Genomic DNA, 24,650 nt, shown 5'->3' on the forward strand with positions numbered 1-24,650 from the left:
AAACACATATTTTAATATAATAATAGGAGCCATTTTATACAAGTAAAACATATTTCATCTCTGGATAATATATTTCTTTGTTTCAAATGGAATATTCAAAAATTGACATTAATCATGTACGTACTCATAATTTTGGCCTAATAAATAACAACTACAATATAAAATTTATTTTCTCGCCGGCGAGATTATTTATAACTATTTGTCCCTATTGACAATGTAAACAAATTTATTTATAAATTTCTTCATACACATATTATTTCAGACTAAGTTTAGTATTGATTCTATTTGAAATTTGTTTACATTATCTGACATAAAATGCGATTACGCGTCATCTTATGAAATGAATTCTAAAATATTTTAGAAATATCGACGAGACGCCAAGGGAAGTGAGAGGTGATCTATTTATTGTATTGAGGTATAGTTCAGGCGGTAGCGTTGTAGGAATATTCCAGAAATGGGACGATGGCTACATCTGAGATGTCTCAAGTGACACTATATTCTTTAAGTGTTGAAAGTGTTATTGCTAACAGGGCATTACTAATGCGTTAGAACAGGAGTTACACCAAAATATTCTAGGGTTCGTCAACGCAGCGGAATATCCGAAGTGATAATGCAGCGTGCCGACGTTCTTCAGATTTTAAGTGCATCACTATTCAGTTTTGTGGTTAGGGGAAGGTCGCTTCTAAGGCCGTGTGTCCTGAGCGAAATGGTTCTTCAATGCTTGCGCTGCTTGAAGTGGCAGGTGGTCGTGTAACGTGCCAAATAAGGCAGGCGCACTGTAGCGATGTAGTTCTTGAGATTGCATCAACATAGGCGTGTCACTTCTGGGGGAAGTGGGATGTTTTTTTTTCTAGGGTAGAGTGTCAGCGCAAAAGTCTAGTATTCTACAGCTGTCACTGTTATTTCTGTTGCAGATCATCTTGCAGCAGATCGCAGCCGAAGTGTAATTGCGGCGTGTCCCGTGCAGCGCTGGAGCGCTGCACGGGACACGCCGCAATTCTTTGTATTCTTTGTATTCAATGCTGTTGTAATTCTTCAAGTTGTGAGGTCACTACATAGTAATTAGAGTGGGGGAGAGGAGCTTTTCTTGTTTCTAGGGTAGCGTGTCAGCGAAAAGTCTACTAATCTACAAGCGCACTTCTGTCACTGCTGTTGCTGTTGCTGTTGGTCTTGCAGCAGGTCGCAGCCGAAGTGTCATTGCGGCGTGTCCCTTGCGGCGCTCCAGCGGTCGAACTCGATGCCGGAGTCGGGCGACACGCCCCCCGGCGCGCACCCGCACGCGGCCGCTGCGCCCGACTCACGCACGCCCAGACCCTCCAGCACCTAAGGCAATAGAATATAGGTACGTTAGTACGTTTGAGGTGTAAATAGGAAAGTAATTTTATAGATGGGGTTATTGAGAAGAAAGGATCTTTAGAAAAACGTTAATGACTGATAAAATATGTAAAAATTCTTCTGAATCTTGGAATATAACGCTTTAAAGAGCAAATATAATATGCAATAATGCTTAATAGACAAAATTAATATTTTCTCGGTATACGTATCTATAACAACTATGCGCTATACTTTTTTAATAAATGACATTAATTTAAACTACTAATATAAAAACTACAAATATACTAATGTAATTCTAAACTGCAAACAAGTAATAAAAACATAATTTCCAGAAAATAGTTATATGAATACTACAGAATTGATAACACAAAACAAAACAAATATTCAATAACAACACAACAAATTTACACTAAACAGCAAACAAAAACACACCACAAACATAAAAACACTACAGCGCGCTAAATCAGGACATTACACAGCAACCAAGGGACGGGGGGGATAAGGACGTAGATACAAAGCGCAGACCTTACTCAGTGGGGCGCTGCGCTCGTGTAGGCCGAGGTCCCGCTCGAACGAGTGCAGCTGCCGCATGAAGTGGAAGTTGGGCGCGATGTCCGTCTTGCGGGAACGGACCAGCTCGAACGCGTCGCGTAACGAGAGACGATGTCGTTGCATCAGATACGCGAGTGTGACGGTCACGGAGCGGGACACGCCCGCCACGCAGTGTACTAGCACGCCGCAATGCGCTGACATCGCTTCCTCTGTGGACGAGGGAATGACACATGAAATACTGCAGTGTAGTAATGGCACTAGATGTAGGGTGGGGACACCTAGAAATAATGTAATATGTTGACATGATTGTGCGTAGCGACGTCGCATCTTCTGTAGAATGCAATGCTCCTTTCAATAAATAACAGGCGGTAATTATGTGAAAGTCAATAGATATTAACATGTTAGTGTACAATTAGATAAACTTTATGGTGTCAATAGACGTGAAAATCGGTGTTGGATAGAATTTTGGTGTATCCCTAAAACTCAATAGACAGTCGACGTTTTCAATTATGCAGTTTATTTGTATAATTTTGAGATGTATATATGTATCTACTGTATCTATAACTAATGATGGAAATAAAAAATTGTAAAAATAAATTGCATTTTATTTGCAATTTTCCCACACTACTAATGATATTCATTGTCACAACTTATATTATTAAAAGTCTACATTACGCAATGGATACCCAAATTGATACTAGAACCAGGAAACTAACATAATTGTCTACTATCTTTTTTACTAAGCAATTAGCATACACCCACATATAAGAAGCAAAAAGTTAATTACACAATATTTTCAATAAAACCTTGACTATCCCGGCGCAATGAACCCATTGACTCTTAGATCCATTGACATTTTTTGTTGATAATTGATATCACATCCGCTAATTACGAATGCACCGGGCATCATTTGTTGCCACCTGCTCATTTGACTTCCGGCGATTATTGATTTATTATCAGATTATTTTCATTTATTCGAAAATGATTTCCTTCTCGTATCAGTTAACGATAATCTACAATATTATAGCCGGTGATAAAGCTGAAGGTTACAAGTGTGCTTTTTAAAGATAACTTTAAATATCATATTATCGGTAATGGATATCGTGTGCACTCGCCTTAATATATTCAGAATTGTAAAAAACAACAACAATTGTGAACGACAGAAGAATTTCTATAATATTCGTTATCCTATTAAATATCTGTAATCTGGTATCCTTTACAAGAAGATAAACAATAGGTATAAAAATAGCAAACCGCATTCAATTTCCGCCAACGAGATAACTCGGTTTCTAAGAAATAAACATCTATAATAATAGATAAAGGTCAAACAGAATATGAAATTCTTCTGAAGCGTGTAAAACCCACAATTTTAAAATATATACTTTTTTCTATTCTCTAAAGTCTAAACCTTTCTCAAGGTTAATCCTTATTAAAATATACCAGTTATGCCATAGTTTATTTGAAGATTAAAGGGAAATAGTGTAAGATTTAAGGGCAGTAGTGCTCAAAGATCCTCACCAATAAACCGTATCGCCTGCGGAAAGTGTACAGCCAGGTTCTGACTCCAGTGGTCCGCGATCGGTATCTTCAGGTAGTTGATCCCGCAGCCCTCCGCCTCAAACGTGTTGGGAAGATCTGGCGTCACGTTTAGCACGTACTGAAAACGAAACAAATTGCTCTTTTATTTCATAATTTATTCAGCGACCTTCATACGCCGCGGTTATTACATTGAGGTACCATAATTGATGGGTGAGTTAATTTTCAGACGGATGCTAAATTGTAGCGCGAAAAACGTTTGAGACTTGAAACGTTTTTTGTAACTTTACGGTTGTGGAGGTGATTATAATTATCTGTAAGTGAAACTAGGCTACATTGCTAAAGGCGTATTTATGAATAGGCTCCACTTTTATATCCTTATATGGTGACTGGATCAATATTAACGCATAATTTTAACAGAAGTATAGTTTCAAATGTGGTACATTGATATTTATACCATTCAAATGCTTGACAAACGAGAAATTTTTAAAGAATCAAAAAAAAATTCGCCCGGCAAGGCAAAAACGCGGTTTCTAATCTCGCGTCGCGTTCGAATTAATTCAATTATTTAAAAAAATTAAAGTTAGGAGTTAGGACATATTTTCAAAAAGCTTGCATTTCGAGTCTCAATCTCACCTTTATATTATGCCTGGCTAGAGCCTCACAGTCTTCGCTGTTCGTCGAGTTGCCAAGGAACAGATTGGGCAGGATCTCGATGGGGAAGTCCTGCTGCACGTGCGTGTGCGTGTCCTCGCACTCCGACGAAGAGCCAGAGGAAAGTGCGTCGTCGCTGCCCGAGCCAGAGATGCGGAGCGACCTGGAATAACGATATTGCACCATGAATATTTTGTTATTATTCTTATAGGGTAGGAAGTTGGAACTAATGTTCTAGGTCAAATTGCTAAGTTAACACTTGATGGTATGTGTCTTCTCTGTAATCAAAAGCATTGTAATACAATTTTACCAATCTATAAACTAATGATAGATGTAGATTAGAATGTGTACTAAAAGAATAATATAACATTAAGTAGAGAAAGGTTCTTTTTTTGTTTTGTCTATCCTTGTTATGTCTGTATAATGTTTAATTAAAATGTTTGTAAAATAAACAAAATAATTTGGTATGACGCTTTTGAACACCTCGATAATATATCTTATGACGAATACAGTTATATTTCCTGAAAGCAATTCCTATTAAAATTAAAATTATCTGTACACACAATTATTTTCCTCCGACAATAATAATGTTATTTGTGCAGTTTATTGAATTTCGGATTTCGTTCCCCATAATGGAAATTTATGACAAACCACATCAAGATACAAATACCGGTGCTTTGTATAACAGTAATTGTTATTCTAAACAGAAGTCAAGCAATAAATAGCTCCTCATATCAGCTCCAACCATCAACTGAGACCATTCGTCACTCGAATTTCATTTCCAAATGTACTTTCCTTAAAATGTTTCATGGCGACCTTAAAACCTAGCTACAAAACAATGAGCGATTAGGCGACCTATAAAGCGTTACATCATAGAAAGTCGTGAAGGTCTCTCGTAAGTGCTCAGGCAGGCTGGGGAGCCCGGCCGAGCGGCGATCGATAGCGGGGCTGCTGTGCTCAATGGGGGTGTAGGCCGGGGCTCTCCATTCACCTGCCCCCGTGGATCAATGGCCGCCCACACAGCGCGTCCTTACTCTACGCCCCCTCCCCCCCACACACCCACCCCTGGAGCTCGTTTGACGCCAACGCGTCTGCTCCCACGCGATACTTTACCGAATTCGCCTTCTCAACCGTCGCGCCGCCATTTAGTATGCCATTTAGAAAACAATCAAATAAGCCAGGCACGCGAGTGATCAGTGAAGGCAAGTTTATTCACTGCATTCATTGACAGCCATTTTTCATTGTTGCATTATGCTGTCGACAATTTGCTAGTTACAGCATATTATAATCCTGATGCGACCACACTGTAAAAGCTATTTATACAACTATCTGTACAGCGCGTTTTGACCCACGGACGATTCTGCAAAACCACGCTCTTCTATAACTTATGTTTTATTCTGATACATAAGCTGCATGACTGCCAAGTATTATCAACATCCGCTCAGTGGTTTTCCCGTGATAGAGGAACAAACATGCATACATCGATAAATGCTCACAAACTTTCACGTTTATAATATAAAAACTAAGTAATAAGACTATTAAATTATTTTATTTCATTCAGTTCCACGAATCCTAAATTTGTAAATACCTATTATGTATTATCTTTGTGGTAATACAAAACTAAGCAACTAACAACATAATTTAATGATAGCAGAAGCAAGTCTTGCCAACTAATAGCAAAATCATCCACTTAGGATATATTATGTCAAGACTCCATCTAGCTCTCTCTATTGAATATCAAAGCTATTAAAACAGTTTATAATATTTTAAGTGTGTATGCAGAAACGCTGTATCTATATGCATCGGAAGCAGTATTCTTTTTCTAGTTTACGATAAATAGGTGAAAGTAAACTGTACTAATAGCATGATACCTTATTACAATTTGAAAAAGTTTTATAATTGACAAAACTTTAAAACAATAATACGATGTTTTCCGCCATTTACAATAGTAGGCAGTTAATCTACGTACGACGTATGTACCTACTGCGTTATAATTCTAATTCAAAGGAAGCCAACAAAGTACATAGGCATTATTTCATTAGACAGCGAGCGCATGAATGGTGCGTGTCCTCCGACAAATGTGATAAATAAACAAAAGTATAAAGTAGTAATCAATGTAGCAGTCGGTCAGCGAATTCGCAAGCGCTGTGTGGGCACCGAGCGCGTGGGCCGAGCGTGGGCGAGCCAACACGACCATTCAGCCCGCCCACGCTCGCTGATCTAACTGATCTAATAATGACAACGCTCGTACCAGTGAATTAAATCGATTTACGTGTGGGTGAGATTCGCACTCAGCTCGAAAGCACCTGTATACACTTTTGTTAATAAATATAGCCCACGAACAATTATTATTCCATTGTTGTTACGAAAATAGAATTCAATCTAAAGGGCGAGCTTCTGTGTATATTTTTTTATGATTTCGCGTTTTATGATTCCTTGAAATTATTTCACAGTTAATTATTAATAATCTAAAGATTTTCTCTTAGGGACAAAAAAACGTAAACATATAGGTACCACAGGCGAAGCCGGGGCGGACCTCTAGTTTGATATAAATTCGACTAACAAGTCATTCTAACGAAGTAAAATTATCCCCTGTCACTCCAACGTAATATGATAAGTTGTACTTCTGTGGAAAGTCTAATTTTCATGGGAATTCACAATTATTAAGTCTTAAGGCATTTCTTCTAGCTGAAGCTGTATTCTGTTTGTAGAGGTAGAGTAGGTATTTCATAAAGATTTAAATTGTAATCATATTATATTTCTATAAAAAAACGGCACGTTCTTCAAATGTAATAATCATAATTCTCAGCCATATTTGTATTGAAGTGTCAGTTCGTTCGTGCGAATACAATTCATATATGAACGGAGGGGCGAGCACCGGAAGCCATGACACGGCTCGCTCGTGTTATTAATGAACGAGTCCTATAACGTGTTTAGTGCCTTCGATAACGCGGCCGAAATGGAAGAGCGCTCGAACCGGTCGGGGTGATAAGAAGAAAGTGGCATCGCGATCGGTTCGGTTAACATCGAGTGGAGTGTGGGTCGGATACGTGTAGGCGTGCGGTTGCGTGCGGTGCGCCAGCGCAGAGGAATGCGGACCGACCCACCCGACGCCAATGACCGCCTGCAAGGGACGCTTTTTTAATACCTCACTTACTAGTTACCATCCTGTCAGGACTTTAACGAGCGAAATCGACCGGACAAAGAAGCGAGAGCGTTTGTTGTTTGTGTTGTGTGCACATGTGTGCGTGCGTGTTGCATTCGTTTGATCATTTAGATTTTATTTGGATTAACACATTGTATTAAAACATATAATAAAGTAAAATATTACTTACTAAACAGCTTTACGTCGGTAAAAATATATTCAGCAAAACACCCATCAGTTCATTATTCTGGTCCTTAATTATTCAATACGTTTTAATAAAACATTTTTCCATTTTCACGAATCCAGATAAAGAGCGATTGTTATAACAATAAATTTCAAGATAGATACCTACATTAATTGATTTGCGAATTCCTTATTAAACGGCAGCTTATTATTTGACTGTTTTACAATCCTTGTTTTATAATATAGGCTCATTCGTGAATCGCAAGCAAGATCATTAACAAAATTACCTATGCTTGTTTAGATAAAACTCAATGTTATGATTTTCGGTGACGCCATACAAACAACGATAAAGTTTACGGTATACCGCTGCGACGTATTCGTCTCGTCTATGGCGACCTATGAATGAATGCCAACCTTGAATATATTTGCAATGTGAACACTAATAAAAACAACGCCATGAGCGGAACGACTTGCCTATGAGACAATGGCATATTAAAATTTACAATTTTATACCATACCATAGTTGAGCTGCCATTACCGTGTATGCTAATCATGTACCTACCTACTGTGTAAGAGTACGTCTATACAATTGTACACCGGTATATACTTCGCAATTAACGTTCATTATGGTATCAATTATGACGTAACCGCTATAACGACGACTACTTGCGGATAGATAGTTGAAATCATAGATTCGTTTTAAATAAAAACTTGTCTTATTGCACCAGGCTATACGAGTTTGTCATTAGCCAAACATTTACAATTTTAAAACATCAAGAATTATATTATAATAAAATCCGTCAATAACGATATTTCTTTTAAAGCAAAACATAGATTATTTATGTTTTGTTTCTGCGAAAGACTGCGAAGACACGGGAGAGATAATAGAGATAAACTTCATTTGACTTCCTATAAGATACTACGGCCACCAGAATTTAAAAGATAACGAATATATGAATGATTGAATGTTATGAATAAAGCACATCCTATAACACACTCGCGAGCGTATCCTGGTATAAAAATGAAAGCGGTCATCCATATTTTTAGCTGTACGCTGGTAAAATTTATTATTAAACGTGACGATGGTTGAGTCATGATTGTTCAGGCGATGATACGCTCCTGATAAATAAATGTAAATGTGGAGTGAGACGTGCAATGCACGCAAGTGGCCGCTGTAAATTCGTGAATGAAGCATTAGGTCGCGTGCTGACGTCGCGGTCGCCGTGACGTCACGTTGATAACCTGCCGACTCTGGCCTGACTGGCGAGCAGCGAGTCAACCAGGATCTCGAAATCATCGCTCGATAACATCTGTGATCTGTCCTACGTTTGTCCTTGAAACTGTTATTTGGCTAGATTAACTAGTGGTCGCGTGAGTTACTGTAATACAAATTGATAAATTGCCGTGGAATACGAATTAAGGAATACGAATTATACATGGTTATCATCAACGATTCTCAATCAATTTCAGGCTGTGTAGATGGTTATTGGGTCCTTTTAAGCGAGACAAATAAGCGTTGATAATTATGTGCCTCCATATTTGCTTCATTTTATTTTAAAAATTAATAAGTGTACAAGGTTAAAATGAACATTGGAATGACCGTTCATCAACATTCATCACCTGCAACATTGTAGATCTTCTAACAAAGCATTTCTAATATATAAAAATGAATCCCAAAATGTGTTGGTAAGCGCATAACTTGAGAACGGCTGAACCGATTTCGTTAATTCTTTTTTTATTATATTCCTTGAAGTACGAGGATGGTTCTTATGTAGAGAAAATGTAAATATGTACCACGGGCGAAGCCGGGGCGGACCGCTAGTTTCTAATATAAATAATATTCAAACCATTTATCATTATCTATCAATAGATGTAGAATATTACGTGAATTTTGCACCATTGTTTGCTTATTTTTGCCAGCTTTTCACACTTGGAAATCTAAAATTATGTTTGTTTGAATTTCTCACTTAACAGATGCTATATTTTAATCCAATAAATACTGTAAATTTAGCATTAAGCAAACCAACATGCCGTGAAATACGAATCATTCACTCAATATGTATTGGCCTTTAAACACAGGTTTCTGTAGTCCTTCCACATATTTTAACGTTATGTTATAAACAGAACAAATACAATTACCAGATTGTGTTTACTGTCGTAATTTAGCTACTGTTAAAAGGTTATAAATATAACGGCCCTGTTTGACGTCAATCTTGCCATGCAATCAACCAAACGGGTATAGTCGAGTTACATAGTAGGTAGGTACCTACTACGCTTTTTCATTGAGCATTCAAGATTGATCCGTTCTTGAAATCGTAACAAAATTGCGAACAATTATTATATAATTAGAATGAAAAGCGCTCCGAGCTGTATCAGGTACCTACAACATTCAAGTTATTTATAATGTTACAAACCCACTCAAAATCTCGTGTAGGCCTCACCGTACGAGCGAGTCGTGGGTGTGATTAAAATTAAATTTACTTTTAGCACAAAATTGAATATATCTATTTATAGACAAGAAACGACGCCTGAATTTTGTGAACGTAGGCGTTAAAGTTCAAAGGATGTAGGTATGGCAAATAATTTTAAATTAGAACAACGTTTCGTCGTACGCTCGAAATCAATGACAGAAATACGATTCGTATCAATGAATTAAACGTCGAGCTCATAGCGACCGTGCGTTGTGTAGTGATAAATACTATTTTAGTTTGCGAGGCGAAAAACTGAATAGTGAGCGCTGATTTCCGTGAGCGCACACGTAGCATGAATGGAGCGTATGCCATTGAACGCGCAAGCCTTTTCTCTATTGCAATGGTTGGTGAGGTAAGCGCACACTCGGCTCAATGAGACCGTAGCGACGTAGACACAAATGGTAATGATGAATGGGTTTATTAACCGAGCGCTTTTTATTAATGTCAAGTGGACTGCAATGCGCCACTCGGCCTCACCGGAACACTGGGGAGAGCGGCGAGCGCTTCATGAGAAAATCATGTTCTTAACGTTTATGGTGCACAGGCACTCAACTGGCCACAACACACGACTTGCCGAGTTTAATTAACGCCGGAACATACCCATCTATGCTAAGCTATGATGTAAGCGAGTACATTTTTATAATTTGTATTATTACGATTTACGTAAACCGTCATTAGTTATTACCGAGATGTAAAGATGATGTTCTAGAGAGGTTTCAAATATCAAAGATTTAATTTGTGAAAAAACATTGAATTAACGCAATACGTGAACAAAACCAGTCATACAAGCGTTGCTAGTGAATGGAATATTTCATACAATCGCGTAAAGTACGAGTCACCTCCAGTATCAATTGACACGTGCAAATGTTAATTGCTTGTGAAACGTAACCATTACATCACCAAATGTAGAACAATGAAAGGCGTTTAATAAACAGTTTCGTATGTAGGTATTTAATGAATAACGCCCTTTTATTGATTGTTAATATTTATAAGAGTGAAACCTACGCCTTATAGTTGTCTATCTACTAAACTATTTCATAATAATAAACTCTCTTTTCAATGAGATCATCACCCCCAATATTTCCACTTTGCTTTAGTTTAAAATTATCAGAGGTGCAAATTACTTTATCGCTTTATCCTATTTATATCATACATATTATCGTTCTTTTAATTTTTAATCCTATTATCGCTTCCTCATCGTATTTATACATTATTTCAGTAATTGAGAGACTGCGGGTGGTACAAAATACTTTGAATATGTCGTATTGAAACAGATTGACCATTGACCAAGTCAACTCAACATGACCAAATGGAAATTGTTTAATCTTCTTATATATAAAAACTAGTGGTCCGCCCCGGCTTCGCCCGTGGTACATATTTCGCAATAAAAGGTAGCTTTCTCGGGTATCAAAATATCTCCATACCATACCAAATTTCATGCAAATTGGTTCAGTAGTTTAGGCGTGATTGAGTAACAGACAGACAGACAGACAGAGTTACTTTCTCATTTATAATATTAGTATGGATGAATAGCAAAATGTGTTGGTAAGCGCATAACTCGAGAACGGTTGAACAGATTTCGTTAATTCTTTTTTTATAATATTCCTTGAAGTACGAGGATGGCTGTTATGGAGAGAAAACGTAAACATGTACCTACCACGGGCGAAGCCGGGGCGGACCGCTAGTTTTTCATAAATTATAAAAAGTTCGTCGTACAAACTACATTTAATTCTGCAGTCGTTCGTAACACAATTTAATTTTGTAGAAATCAATCAAGTATAAATACTGTATATAATACTAGCTTTTCGCCCGCGTCTTTGCCCGCGTTTTCAAAGGAAAACCCGCATAGTTCCCGTTCCCGTGAGATTTCCGGGATAAAACCTATCCTATGTGTTAATCCAAGATACCCTCTATATGTGTGCTAAATTTCATTATAATCGGTTCAGTAGTTTATGCGTGAAAACCATACATACAAACCTATCCTCTTTATAATATTAGTTATATTATATTTACAAAGCTCCCACGTCGATCAAGTTCCAATAATTGATTCTTCGATTTACGGAAGACGACGAAGTTTACAAAACAATAACGTTACGTAACTAATTACTACTTCAGTAAGAAGTAATGCCACGTAGGATTCTCATTTATTAATTGGATTTTTAATAAATTTCTTATATAAACACTCGAAACGAAACTTTTAATGAAAGACAGAAGTTGCCCAGTCGTCTTCTTGCATAAATGTAATAAACGAGTTGGTACGGAAAAACCTAAACTAATTAAATTAAAAGAAAGCTACATAACAAACAACATAATATATATTTCATAATTTTGTTTAATAAATTCAACAGACCCGTATAATACCTTCACTGATTACTTTTAATCAAGTATTGTTATTACCTATTTTTAATTAAACGAACAACTACACCAAGGAAGTGCTGATAACGCTGAAGGTCCTTAATTGATTGGAAAGCAATAAATTTATCACCAAAGACAAGTCGACGCAATCGCTTGGAGAGAGTCGGCATTTGGAACGAGTAGTTACTTGGTCCGGAGGCGGCTTTTTCCGATAAAAGCTGAATGGTGAGTCTCACGCGCATGAAATCGGATTCCCACGCGTGCTAGTTTTTCCACCGTTCGCATAATTAATGACTATCGAGAGATTGCCTGCGCAACTCCTTCGACGTGGATGTAATATTGCTAATAACGACTCCAATTATACGACGTATTAAAACTGTTTTTACATCAGTCACTTTTTATGCCAATGTTGCTAAAATAGGACATCTACATATTAAATAACATATTCATAAGACCACCCGATGAGGTAAGTGCAAAAAAATTAACCTGTGAAGGCGTACGCAGATTGACATAAAAGCTCAATAAACAAAACTGCGTGATTGAAATTGGTGTGCCCCCGCGTATTGATTACACAACGGTTACCAAACATGCGATAACGATATATTTATGAAGGTATCGGTGTCGTCGACACCAAAGCTGTACTAACCGTAAGCCCATGAGCGGTAAGTGAGGTAAGTGCTGAGCCCCCGCTTCGCTGCACCATTCCGGGTAGGCCCGACGAAACTCCGCGAAATCACCTGTAAACAAACAAATTGTTTTAACATGTTCATGCTGTAACTAATATAGCGAGAATGGCAAACATCTGCTAAAAAAAGGTCTTAAAATTTTAATATGACATCAAAAGAATCATTTTACATTTTACAATTCCTCGAAGATTATCAGATTACGTTCAATAATAAGATCATCAATTTTAATGCTACTGAAATACATTTTGGTAAGGATTTTAAAATAGTTACATTTCGCTATCGTATCGCTGTAGAAGCATTCAAGTTTTTGCGACTAAATAAACAAGTTCTTTTACATACTAAAATACATCTCAGAGCACGTCCAACGTATGCCCTCCGTCATTTGAAATTCCGATAGATTCGTACTCTTCTCGGAAAGGAATTCAATAGCGAGCGGCATGTAAAAGGTAAATTCCCGGTATAAGAGACATCTTTTAAAAATGAGCACGTTTTAATTTCGAATTTATAAGGATGAGAGATGGAAGACACCGACAAAACGTCCGGTGCGTCAGGCCTACTTCCGGCTGTTCGCCATCATTGTGATGCTAATGTCGCCCACTTCGTCGTACCACGCATCATGCATACATGTTACATCTATAGATATATTAATACCCAAAACAGAAGCCTGTACGACAGTATAGGTAGGTGTCAATAATCATTTGTTTATACATAATATTTTTTATTCGTATTCGAGTAGGTCACTGAAGGTAAAGAGCGTACGATCCGTGACTAAAGCCATATCTTATTTATTCTGTTAATATTGTATTCATGGAAACCGCTATTACTCAATGTTAATGTACGAAAGAACCCTTGCTTTGAGTTATTTTTGTTGCTTTGTGTTGTTTATCACACCGATACCTGCTTAAGATTATAGCAGTTTGTAAAATGTTTTAATGACGTTCCAAAAAGTTCAGGTCATGGAAGTCCGGAGATGATTGAAACATATTTGAGCGTCCGTGCAAATTTATGCTATAGTGAACCTTGCAAATAACGAGCGCCCACCACAACAAATGCGGCGTTTAAGGCAATGTCCACTTGGGCTATCGCGTGGGCGTGACCTTGCGAATCGCTCCAACTTCTTATACCAACTTGGTTTCGAGTGGGCTCAATGTTTTGATACGTATCGGAAAATATCAAGTATCGTAAAGCAATATTATATTTATTTACATTACGTAACTACTTTTCCAACTTATACCTGTACGTTTGTACGATTCGATTGTAAAGATGATGAATACGTAACTGGTCTAAACATTTTTGTATTCTAGGTCATATTATTATGAGTACCTAGATACTGTGTAACATACAATTTCTAAAGCAAAGATAGAAGCACTATGCAAAATGCATTAACACTATTCGTAATTAAAAATCCGTATTCATTTAAAGCTACTAGGTAGCGTATCTCTTTTCTTTTACGTCGTCGTTCTAATGTGTAGTTCAGACGACCTAATTTGTATTTTTTTCTTTAGCGGTTGCAATTTGGGTGTTGTGCGCAGTCGCGTGGTGTAGCTTGCCGGCGGGTGAGGGTCGCGGGGCGCGCGGTTTCAGCATCGATCCGGTGAGTCATCGTGTCTGCCCATTCATCCGCCGCACTCAATGAAACAACGTGCCCCCGCCCCCGCACGCCGCCCGCCGCGCGTACCACCCTCCTAGCGTCCTCGCCAGCAAGGACTCCATTAAACACCCTCGCCCGCTGAACCTTGATACGCCCACGGAGAGCAAACTTGCGATTCACTTGTTCAGCTCAGCCGTGATTTCTCGTTTTCAAAGATTCCCAGTAATGAATACAAAAATAATTGAGAAGAATTATACAAAGCCGCAAAATGACTTCTTGCATTTTAACCTACTTTTAATTTTATTTAATATTTAATATTTATACATAAACATATTTTTGACGATACCTACAGAAGAGCAGGGTCATTGATTTTCTAAATTCGTAAACTATGTTCCATGCAGGAAGTGAAGTATAAAACATTAATTAAATTCTCGAATTTCTTTCTCAGTAAAGCGGAAATCCCATTCTGACGTTCGCAGCGGTTATTCTCCGGAAGTCAAGCTAACGGCTAATTGGAGTCGTGATGGAAACCAGTAAAGGAATAAATAGTGTAATGTGTGGTAACTGACAAACCACAAACGCGGTGATGTCGCACAAAAGGAAAAGATAACGGAGTGAGCCAGTTTTACCGCAAGATGAATAAACAAATCCCGTATCCCGTCCATATATTTTAAGAATTTGTAAACATATACGGAAGCCGCCTACGCCTGTATTGGATATGTCGTAATGTTTCTCGATATTATCAATTTGGAATTATTACGTGATATGATTTAACCTGCCGACGCGGACGGCTTCAATTAAAATGCTTTTTAGAGCACATTGTTTGTGGGAATGAATTAAAACAAATGCATTAAACTTAATTATAATTCTACGCTGATGGAAGTTAACGGAAGAATAAACATTTACTAAAATTATGAAACTGATAAATGCGTAGGATAAATGTAAGATTGTGCGTAATTCTAATGACATATTAATAACAAAGCTAGATAGCGTATAGGTTTAGTCCAGGTTTATAGGCGGGAGCTCCCAAGGGCGGCGGTGTAGGCGGCAGGTAACAGACCTTGGCACACCCTAGCCACTAGTCACTCACCCTTTTATTTTGCACTCAATTCAGCAATAAACTATTAAATTACATACTTCTTTAGAGCATCTCACAAAAACTACATTACAAATCCGGAAATACATATTCAAATGATATCAAAGAGTGAGGGAAAGTGTTTTGTTATGAATGACGATACAAAATTATGATGCTTAGTATAAATAAATGTTTGAGTTTGAGTTTAGTCATCACTGAATCTAAGAGTACAGATTCCAACAGACTTTATAGTCACACTAAATAAAGACCAATTAAGGCAGTTTAAGGCAATTCATGGGAAGAACATCGTAGGCGAGATATAAATATAATTGAGCTGAGATAGGTCAATTGAAAAGTTAAGTGTTCAATCAAATATTCTTAAAATAAAGCGGTGAGTAAAAGTTCGACTCATTGAATTACTGAAGAAAAAAACATACATAATCAGTTTCTGTGAAACAAGGTTTCTTTATGAAAATGTTTATATAAACAAAGTTCAAGGAATAATACGTTTTATTTTAAGATAATATAAAGAAATCGAATTTGCCGAGGAACAATTAATTTGGTCCGTAAACTTAATACCAATATCAGATTGACGCCATTCGATTGGATTGATGGTACAAACCGATGGAGGATTTTTATAGCTAACTATCCGAAAATAACTGACGTTGAAAGAGATAGAATGGAAAAACAGCGAATTGATTTCGTTCATGAAGCATTTTTCTTAGAAAAACTAAGGTGTATCTTCAGAACTACACGACCAATAATTAAATGGGTAAACATATTTTTCTTTTTTCATATTGCTTATGGTTTTATAATAATTTAAAGCTTATTTTACAACGTAAACGCACTGGCTAAAGGTGTTGTAAAGTTTTCCACTGTATTATATTATATTTCGTGATTAAATGAGATTATAATTTGGCCATTCTTATTTCTTTAAATCTACCTTAACCACAACCAGTGTGATGTGTCTGCGTATCACTAATAGGAAACAGACAATTTGATCTCCATCTATTTTTAAAACAATTTATCTCAAATTTATGTGGGGATAAATACAACAAAGCTGGGCTTTGTATACATATTGAACCAATTAAGAAGCGGGTCGATTTCAGAGCGATAATAGCTCTGGCGCCATTGAATAAATGATAACTAACAGCTAAGTACATTCATAATCATACATCTTATGTATCAGCACAGTAGTCATACTCACGCTTTGCTTACATATAATTCAATAATGAATCGCAGTTCTTATATAACAAAGCAATAACATTATGCCCAGTTTCGTTTCAAATGATAAATGCGCTGAATTTTTGCCTTTACCCATTCAACAATACAACAATGGAGCAACCTTTAAAATGTATTTTTTTTATCCTGGGTCATCGTAGCGAAACGACACAAAATTAATTCAGAATACAATGAATACTAGCAAGCTGTAAATCCGCGGTTTGGACATTACATCAGCATGCAAAAACCTTCAATGCCAATGTTACGACCGTGTAATAAACTGATAAAAGTCTCATTCACAGTTTAATAGTCAATATTACACCTTGAATTACTATAATATTATCAGTTATGATTGTGTTGTTGAGTTTGTGTAAAAATAATTGTAACACTACTCGGAATGAACAAATCTTCTGGATGTATGGTATAAATAGACGCATAAAATTACAAACTATGGAAGTGTTTAGGTCAAGGAGAGGTTTCACATATAAACTTTGTCCCGAAATTTGATCTTCGTTCCTTAGTAGCACAGCTATGACAAAACATATTCTGTATCACCTCAATAACATCAAAAGCTCACTTCAGAAACGAACGATACGATAATATAACTTCCGTGATGATTTCATTTTCCTCTATTAGATCGAGCCAGCCGGCCAGATGCGAAAGATTTCTCATACCATTAAACGGTAACTGTTAAACATTGGTCAGATTTCTCCACATCCTGAATTTGTGCGCACGTGCTGTTTGTTTGGACGAAACAATAACCATCGGTGTTTATGCAGAATTCAATATTTATTGGCAGAGATTCGTAATCGCTTCTGTTACATTTCTTTGTCCGAACCGTATACTAAAATAAAAGTGATGTAGGTATGTACCTACATATATACCGATAAATTTTAAACTGATCGACCCATAGGTAATAAGAGCACACTATTTTTTCCCGATATAATATTTCAACGTTCAAACGAAATATGGCGAGCGAAATTAAAAATTATTGATAGGACGTGAATGAAACAGGAACTTATTAATAAAATTGCGACACTCTTCCGCTGGAGGAAGACCATGCATATGCAGGCATCCGGCCGCTTTTGATCATACTTTAAATGTTTACTTAAACTCCAAAGCAAATAATTCCTTGTTAAAATACATATATATTTTACATAGTTATGTTCTTCTTAATAAACTTTGGTAAAATAAAAAATACAATTTAACTTTCATTCTCATTCCTAGTAAACGTATGCAAGTTGCCTGTAAAATAATGACGGAGTTGATAATAAAACTGAAACTGATGTTTTTTTAGATAAAATATAGATTATAGACACAAAAACGTATGAGTTTTATTCATTTACAGAGAACGCTTTAAAACATGTGCAACTAGCTTCCACCTGCGTTTATATATTCCTACGCTCTCATTACAAAAAAACATCCTGGATCAAAAATGCATAATCACATGCGTGATAGTGTAACAGACATACACATTGCACTCATATTATTATCATGGACGTGGCTGTATTTGTGTTTATAATGATTATAGTAAAACGATGACGCATATTATTTCCTCTGAGCGCGCGCAGTGCTCGCGCTATTTAGATATTCTATGGTTATTATTCGTAGAAGAGTATAAAATGCGGTGGTCGGAAACGTAATCGCGTCCGCGTTAGAGCTACGATCGTAATCTATCGTCTCGCATTGGAGAGCACAATAAGTAACAGACATCCTCTCCCACGTTTGGTAGAACGGATGCCTCAACTTGCGACCTCCGTCATTATTATGCGGCTCGAATACCTACACGACCGACTGAAGAAATGTAACGATATATTCAATGTGATTATATATTGTATTATTGTCTGCTCTATTTTAATAGCTTTTTATTTATCACTACATAGTATAAAACAAAGTCGTTTTCTCTGTCCCTGTTTCCCTATGTCCCTTTGTATAAACTACGCAACGGATTTTGATGCGGTTTCTTTTAATAGATAAGAGTTATTTAAGAGGAAGGTTTTAGTATATGTATAATTTATTAGGTTTTAGACCAAGCGGGCGAAGCCGCGGCGTTTAAATATTGGCATAACTAATTTAAAATATGTAAATCCATAAAAAAATGTGCCTCCTAATGTATGTCTACTTTGATATTCCCTGGGCTTGAAATGAGCAATTAATTCCGCATGGAGATGATAAGAATAGAAAAAAAAGTAACATATTAATTGATGAACATGCATATATATGCTATTTTTCTTATACTGTTCATACTCTTCAAATCCACTTGAAACATATTCATATTTGCATGCAAAAACTCACTATAGATATCATAAATTACTTCAATAAATGCTAACTTGGACTTAAATCATTCATTATTAAAATTAACATACATACACAATCGTAGCAGCAAGCTATGTTTATTAAATTCAATAATTAAAAAAATCATATATTTCATGTATAATATATCGATTTAGTAGCTAATTGTTATGTAATATGATTCAAAAGGAATCAATGAATGTTTGATTTTGAATATCTGTGATAAAAACATATTGAGACTTGAGTTTTGCCTTCACATGCATTATACATAGGCATTAAATTACTTTTTATGCTCAATAAAGCAATGAATAATAATTAATGGTTAATAGAAGAACTTGTAAGTGGCACATGTAGTTTGATGTAGTTATCACCGGTTTTGTATGGGACAAACTTAAATAAAAATCCTTATTTTCTAAATGTTAGTTTAATTATACCCCGATGAAGCAATGCACTATGTATACACATACAGTTTGTATTTGTAATTCTTGAAAAACATTAATAAAATATTATACCAATTACCATGATATTGATTATAGTCTAGAATCTAGATAGATAGATCTGTAACACCAACATCATAATTATAGCACATGTGCAATGAATGCGCATTATATAATTATTTTACTCAATAATTATCAGAGTTAGCTTTACTACATTTAATTATGATCTGCATGTTATCAGTGCTAGCAGGACATTAATTATATGAACCAAATGATGAGATGATAAAGAAAATCTTTATTAATTAATAGACATTAAATATTAAGAATTAGCAATACTTGTTTTACTGATTTAGATATGTACTACTACAATAATTATAAGATAGGAGTATATTAATAAGAAATAAATATTAAACAATCATGAAAATATTTTCTTAAATATATCACATAGGTATCACATAATATTATTTTAGTCATGGGGTTTATTTGTTATATTTTATTTGTTTCTTTTTAATTTTAACGATTAGGGATATTTATTTAGCAAGCAGACATTCAGTTGTCTGTACCCAAAGTATGTAGGTTTTTAGTTTTAAAGTCTCTTCATATTAATTATCATCCTGATCCCATAACCTTGTTTTCATGTTCACACTTCAGATGTGAACTAACAAAGGTGGTCAAATATATGACTTATTCATTAAAAATAGATTTTAGTTTATTTTTTGTTTTTTGGCAGTATAAAACTTGTTGCATGAAATATTTTACATGGATTATTCATATTTTTCATGATTGATTATTCTCAGGATATTTCTGTTGTGCTAGCCAATTAATGTTGAGAACATATTTTGGACCCCATATAAAACGAGTGTGCAAGAAAATTATATTTAAATGAATTGCCATCATTATAAGAAATGTTTCAACAGAGAGCAGGCAATAAAAACTTCATTGAACTCTTCGAAATCTACATGAATGATATTATGTAGATACCAAGTTTTGATTTTTGTACAATATCAAATGTCAAATATTAATGTCAAATGTAATAAAAATACCTAAAAAAATATATAAAGCATGACTTCTATAGCTCTACATATTAATAGATTTTTCATGAGATAAAATTATTTATAATGGTGCTTATAATCAACTTATTAATTTGTTAAAGGAGAATGGCGAACTCCCATAGGACTTTGGGCCTGATCGTTACACTGATGATTTATGTGGGGTTAAATAGATAAAAATATACAGATTCTATAAATATAACAATTAAAGATCTGTTCTATGGGATAGCAGAGATATTGAGCATGTAACGTCACTAAAATTGAGGTTATGTTTGCTCGAGTTCAATGAATAGCTTTGTTTCTTTCTAAGTAGAGGTAAGTATATATCCTATAATATATATTATTTAGATAGAGTGTAACAGAAGAACAGTTAGGTAATAGAGATATTGGATCGAACTTTTATTCTTTTAGAGTACCTACCAAAACACCGTAGGTACTTATAAGTATATAAAATAAAACACGTTTTTTCATAAATCGTTTATTCATCATTATCATCATAAACAATTAACACATCATCCAGAAACTGTGCTGGTGGCATTAAATCTGGTTGATACCTTGCCCAGCTAAGGTACCATATTATGGACATAACGTGACAGCAGCAACCTACAGTTCTTCTTCCTACTAAACAATTACAATAATAGACTCTATGAGAGCACTGTCGACTAAAATATAAGTAAAATAAGTTTTACTACTTCTATGCCTGGATTGAATGCGACCTCTTAAAAGCCATGTAGTACTTGATGTCGACAGTGCTCTCTGTATGTCGCTGTCTGATTCACGGCACACTTCTATAACATATTTGCCATCGTTTCTTATGTGCTCACCATAATAGGACCTTGCTTGCTTAATTTGATATGAACCTAAGGAAACCAACTGCATTGTCATCTTCATGATTTTCAATCCTCAAAGAATCATTTGCAAGTTTCCAGCATGCATCAAATAATATGTGATCAGAGTGAGTGATCTACAAATAAAGAATTAATATTACAATTGGACAAAAGAAAGTGAATATATATAAATCTCGTGTCACAATGTTTGTCCTCAATGGACTCCTAAACCACTTAACCGATTATAATAAAATTCGCACAACTTGTGGAGTTCGATCCAACTTGAGAGATAGGATAGTTTAAACATGTAGGTACCACGGGCGAAGCCGGGGTGGACCGCTAGTATATATATATATATATATAAAACAATGTGTGTTTACATTTTTGTTTGATTTCAATAGCTAGTACTAAATACCTTAGATAATACTAATCCACTAACCGTTAGAGGAGCAGCCCACCCTTGTATAATTGATAATATTGCGTTATCTTGTAACAAATGCATACGTATAGCATTGTTACGATTAGCATTAATACCACAGTTGATGCAGTTCATATTAATTGTAAATGAAAAATCGGATGCAAAGTCGGTGTCCAGGTAGGGTAGCAGTAGTGAGTCGTAAAGGCAGGTAATCAAAGTCCGGTGTGCAAGCGTTGGTTGGTAGTAATAACAGAGATCGTCAGTGTCCGTAATACGTAGCGAAAGTCGATAAAGATGAAGAAAATAAGTTAACCACAAGCACAAAGTCGAATGTAACGTAACGAAAATCCTCAATCAAATGTCAAAAGTCAAACGACAAACATGACATTGTAATTAAAATTGAAGCGGCCAGCTACATTTCAGAAATATTCTTACAAAGTGCGGCCGCCATGAGTAAAAATGTATAGAATTACGGATTACCTAAATAAATAGCGTGCTAAAAAGTTAAAAATAAAATATGTAACGCAGTCAACTTATATTTCTGATTCATAAAGCATTTGAATTTTGTATAAAACTAAAAATGAAAATAAATATTCATTCGTTTTAATCGATATATCGACTATTTTACTCCTGACAGCACTGACAATCTCTGCTTGATAAGACCGGTAGTCATAGAAATCTAAATAACAATGCCGTTAGTGAACATATTATCTTTTTTTTCAAACATTTGTTTTCCCATAGAATCAGAAGTCAATATTTTACCAAGAATTATTAAAAATAACATAATGAATTTTAAATTTATTATCATTTCTGTAAGGCCTTATTTATGTTAGGCCCAATTTCGCCATTCTCCTTTCTATATTAATCCCTCAGCCCCCGGAATCACAAACACAATAGAAAATCTATCTCATTGGGCCGCTCGGTGGTCAATGGCTTATATGGAGCATTCTATATGGTAAACAATTTTGGTCTGTGATATATACTAATAATTGATTTTAAGAGCTCATATATAAATTTTATGGTCTTTTTTCTTATTTAAATACCTAAATATATGTGCTAAAACTGTTTTCCCTAAATAACTAATTATCCATGATAAAATAAGTACCAAGATGTAAAAAATTGGCTCCAATGTTCATCATAATAAAATGCTATTTAATGTCTATGAAATTATGAATTAATTATTATTAATTTGTAGTTAGGGTGTTTATACTATTAATTGGATTATAGTATTTAAATACATGGTTAATTATTATGGTTTATACAGTGCATCAAAATATATAGAAACAAAGGTGAAAATAAAAAGCCTATTGTGTGAAACATAACATAGAACCATTCAAACCTTATAATAGTAAATTAGTAAGTCTTCTAGCTTTAAATAGAAATAATACACATGATTCATAATCTTCACTTTAAATGTTCATGCCTCATCATAGGAAATTGGTATTTACATGTAAACTTTTGTGCAAATTATTTTAATGATTTATTGTATTCTTAAAAAAAAGAAATCCAAGAAAGTAATTACCTTCGAGGCACACGACCTGCACGCCATCTTGTTTGAGTCGTTTGAGCAGGATACCATGCACGGAGTCTGGGTCCCGCGGAGCACCATCGCTGTACAGGACAAAGGTTCCCCTCGAACAGCAGTGCGTGATACGAGCCTTTAACTCTTTACACTGGACTGTTGACGCCAGTTCTATTTTACCCGCCGCTAGTCTCCTTAGCATAATACTGGGTATCGAAAAGTTAACTGCAGAACGTATGTGGGATACAGCATACTCGTTAGACCCTCGACAATCAATCAAAACTGTGTCCCTTTCGTCTGATCTTAACTTTGTTAACAACCATTCTTTCGAGACCAGAGCACATTCGCATTCAGAATCCATAGGCATCTTGAAAACACTTGATTAATTTCTGTTTACAAGGGTCTTTGATAGCCTGTTGCACTCTACACTTCAATTCTATATTTCACAAATAGGACAGTCTTTGATTTTCACTGCCATTTTTTATTATATGAATATGGTTTAATATAAACATAAGTTGAAAAATAGCCGATAAATATAAACACTAACTGAAACGCCTATGAAAAGTAATCTAAGCGACACAACAATCTGCGCTGGGCGCAAACTACGAATGTTTAGCGAAGAACGATTTCGATACGAAGTGGATACTACGATCCACGACCAGTAAAGTAGGGTTTCCATGTATAAATTTTATTTTTCCCGATATTTTTTATTTGCGATAAATATTTTATGAAACTACTGTCATTATTAGTTCTCGAATTTAATGTTATATATTAGCAATTACAAAATAAAAGATCCATCTAATTTATTTTAAATGCAATCAGAATAATTAATTTCGTTTTATAATGTATTAAACAGTATCCTAGTATGGTTTATTTTAATTGTTTTGCTTGCTACATGAATATACTACACGTTTACATTTTTTGTTGTATAATCTATTGTAATAGTTTGAGTTGTGAAGGCAAATAAATAAAGTTTTTATTTATTTTTTATTTATTTATACTTATGAGTAAAGGGATAGTTAATTTCAGTCAGTTATATTGTGGTCGTACTGGACTCCATTCTTAGCTGCTAGTAAGTATTCTGTGACTATTTCTTTTTTTCCATCGTCAATACTTTCCATAGATGCCTTACATCTGTTGGTGGGTGGTGGTGGTCCCTCACCATTAGGTCAATCATTACAGCAACTAACATAAAAATTAGGGTTAATAAATTTTTCGATACTTCGATAGGTTAAGGTTGCCTCAAAATTTGGAAATTTCGTAAAGTGGTAACACTTAATAAACTTTCATCTATAGCTATT

The 24,650-nt window shown here is 35.5% G+C and overlaps 1 protein-coding gene across 2 annotated transcripts; it reads right to left on the reverse strand.

Moving 5' to 3' along the window:
- Positions 1-1,024: 1,024 nt before the first annotated feature.
- On the reverse strand, positions 1,025-23,985 carry LOC123692903 (dual specificity protein phosphatase Mpk3-like). 2 transcript variants are annotated; one of them, XM_045637766.1, is made up of 6 exons: positions 23,350-23,985; positions 12,878-12,968; positions 4,060-4,240; positions 3,406-3,544; positions 1,866-2,096; positions 1,025-1,323 (listed from the first exon to the last, which is right to left on the reverse strand). In XM_045637766.1, exons 1-6 carry the CDS (start codon positions 23,714-23,716, stop codon positions 1,298-1,300), a joined length of 1,035 nt encoding a protein of 344 aa, XP_045493722.1. In that variant the 5' UTR covers positions 23,717-23,985; the 3' UTR covers positions 1,025-1,297. The 2 variants fall into 2 exon arrangements, with proteins under 2 accessions (XP_045493722.1, XP_045493721.1); XM_045637765.1 differs by having other exon boundaries at positions 1,861-2,096.
- Positions 23,986-24,650: the final 665 nt, after the last annotated feature.

Source organism: Colias croceus, chromosome 6 (genome assembly GCF_905220415.1).
Source record: "Colias croceus chromosome 6, ilColCroc2.1".
Lineage (NCBI taxonomy): Eukaryota > Metazoa > Arthropoda > Insecta > Lepidoptera > Pieridae > Colias > Colias croceus.

Bases quoted from the DNA above. Each gene is read 5' to 3' on its own strand.
- LOC123692903 (XM_045637765.1), bottom strand. From the start codon at position 23,716: ATGCCTATGGATTCTGAATGCGAATGTGCTCTGGTCTCGAAAGAATGG. The intron at 12,969-23,349 runs GTAATTACTTTC...GTTTGTTTACAG, and splicing joins GCAGGTCGTGTGCCTCGAAG to GTGATTTCGCGGAGTTTCGT. The intron at 4,241-12,877 runs GTTAGTACAGCT...TCGTTATTCCAG, and splicing joins TTACCGCTCATGGGCTTACG to GTCGCTCCGCATCTCTGGCT.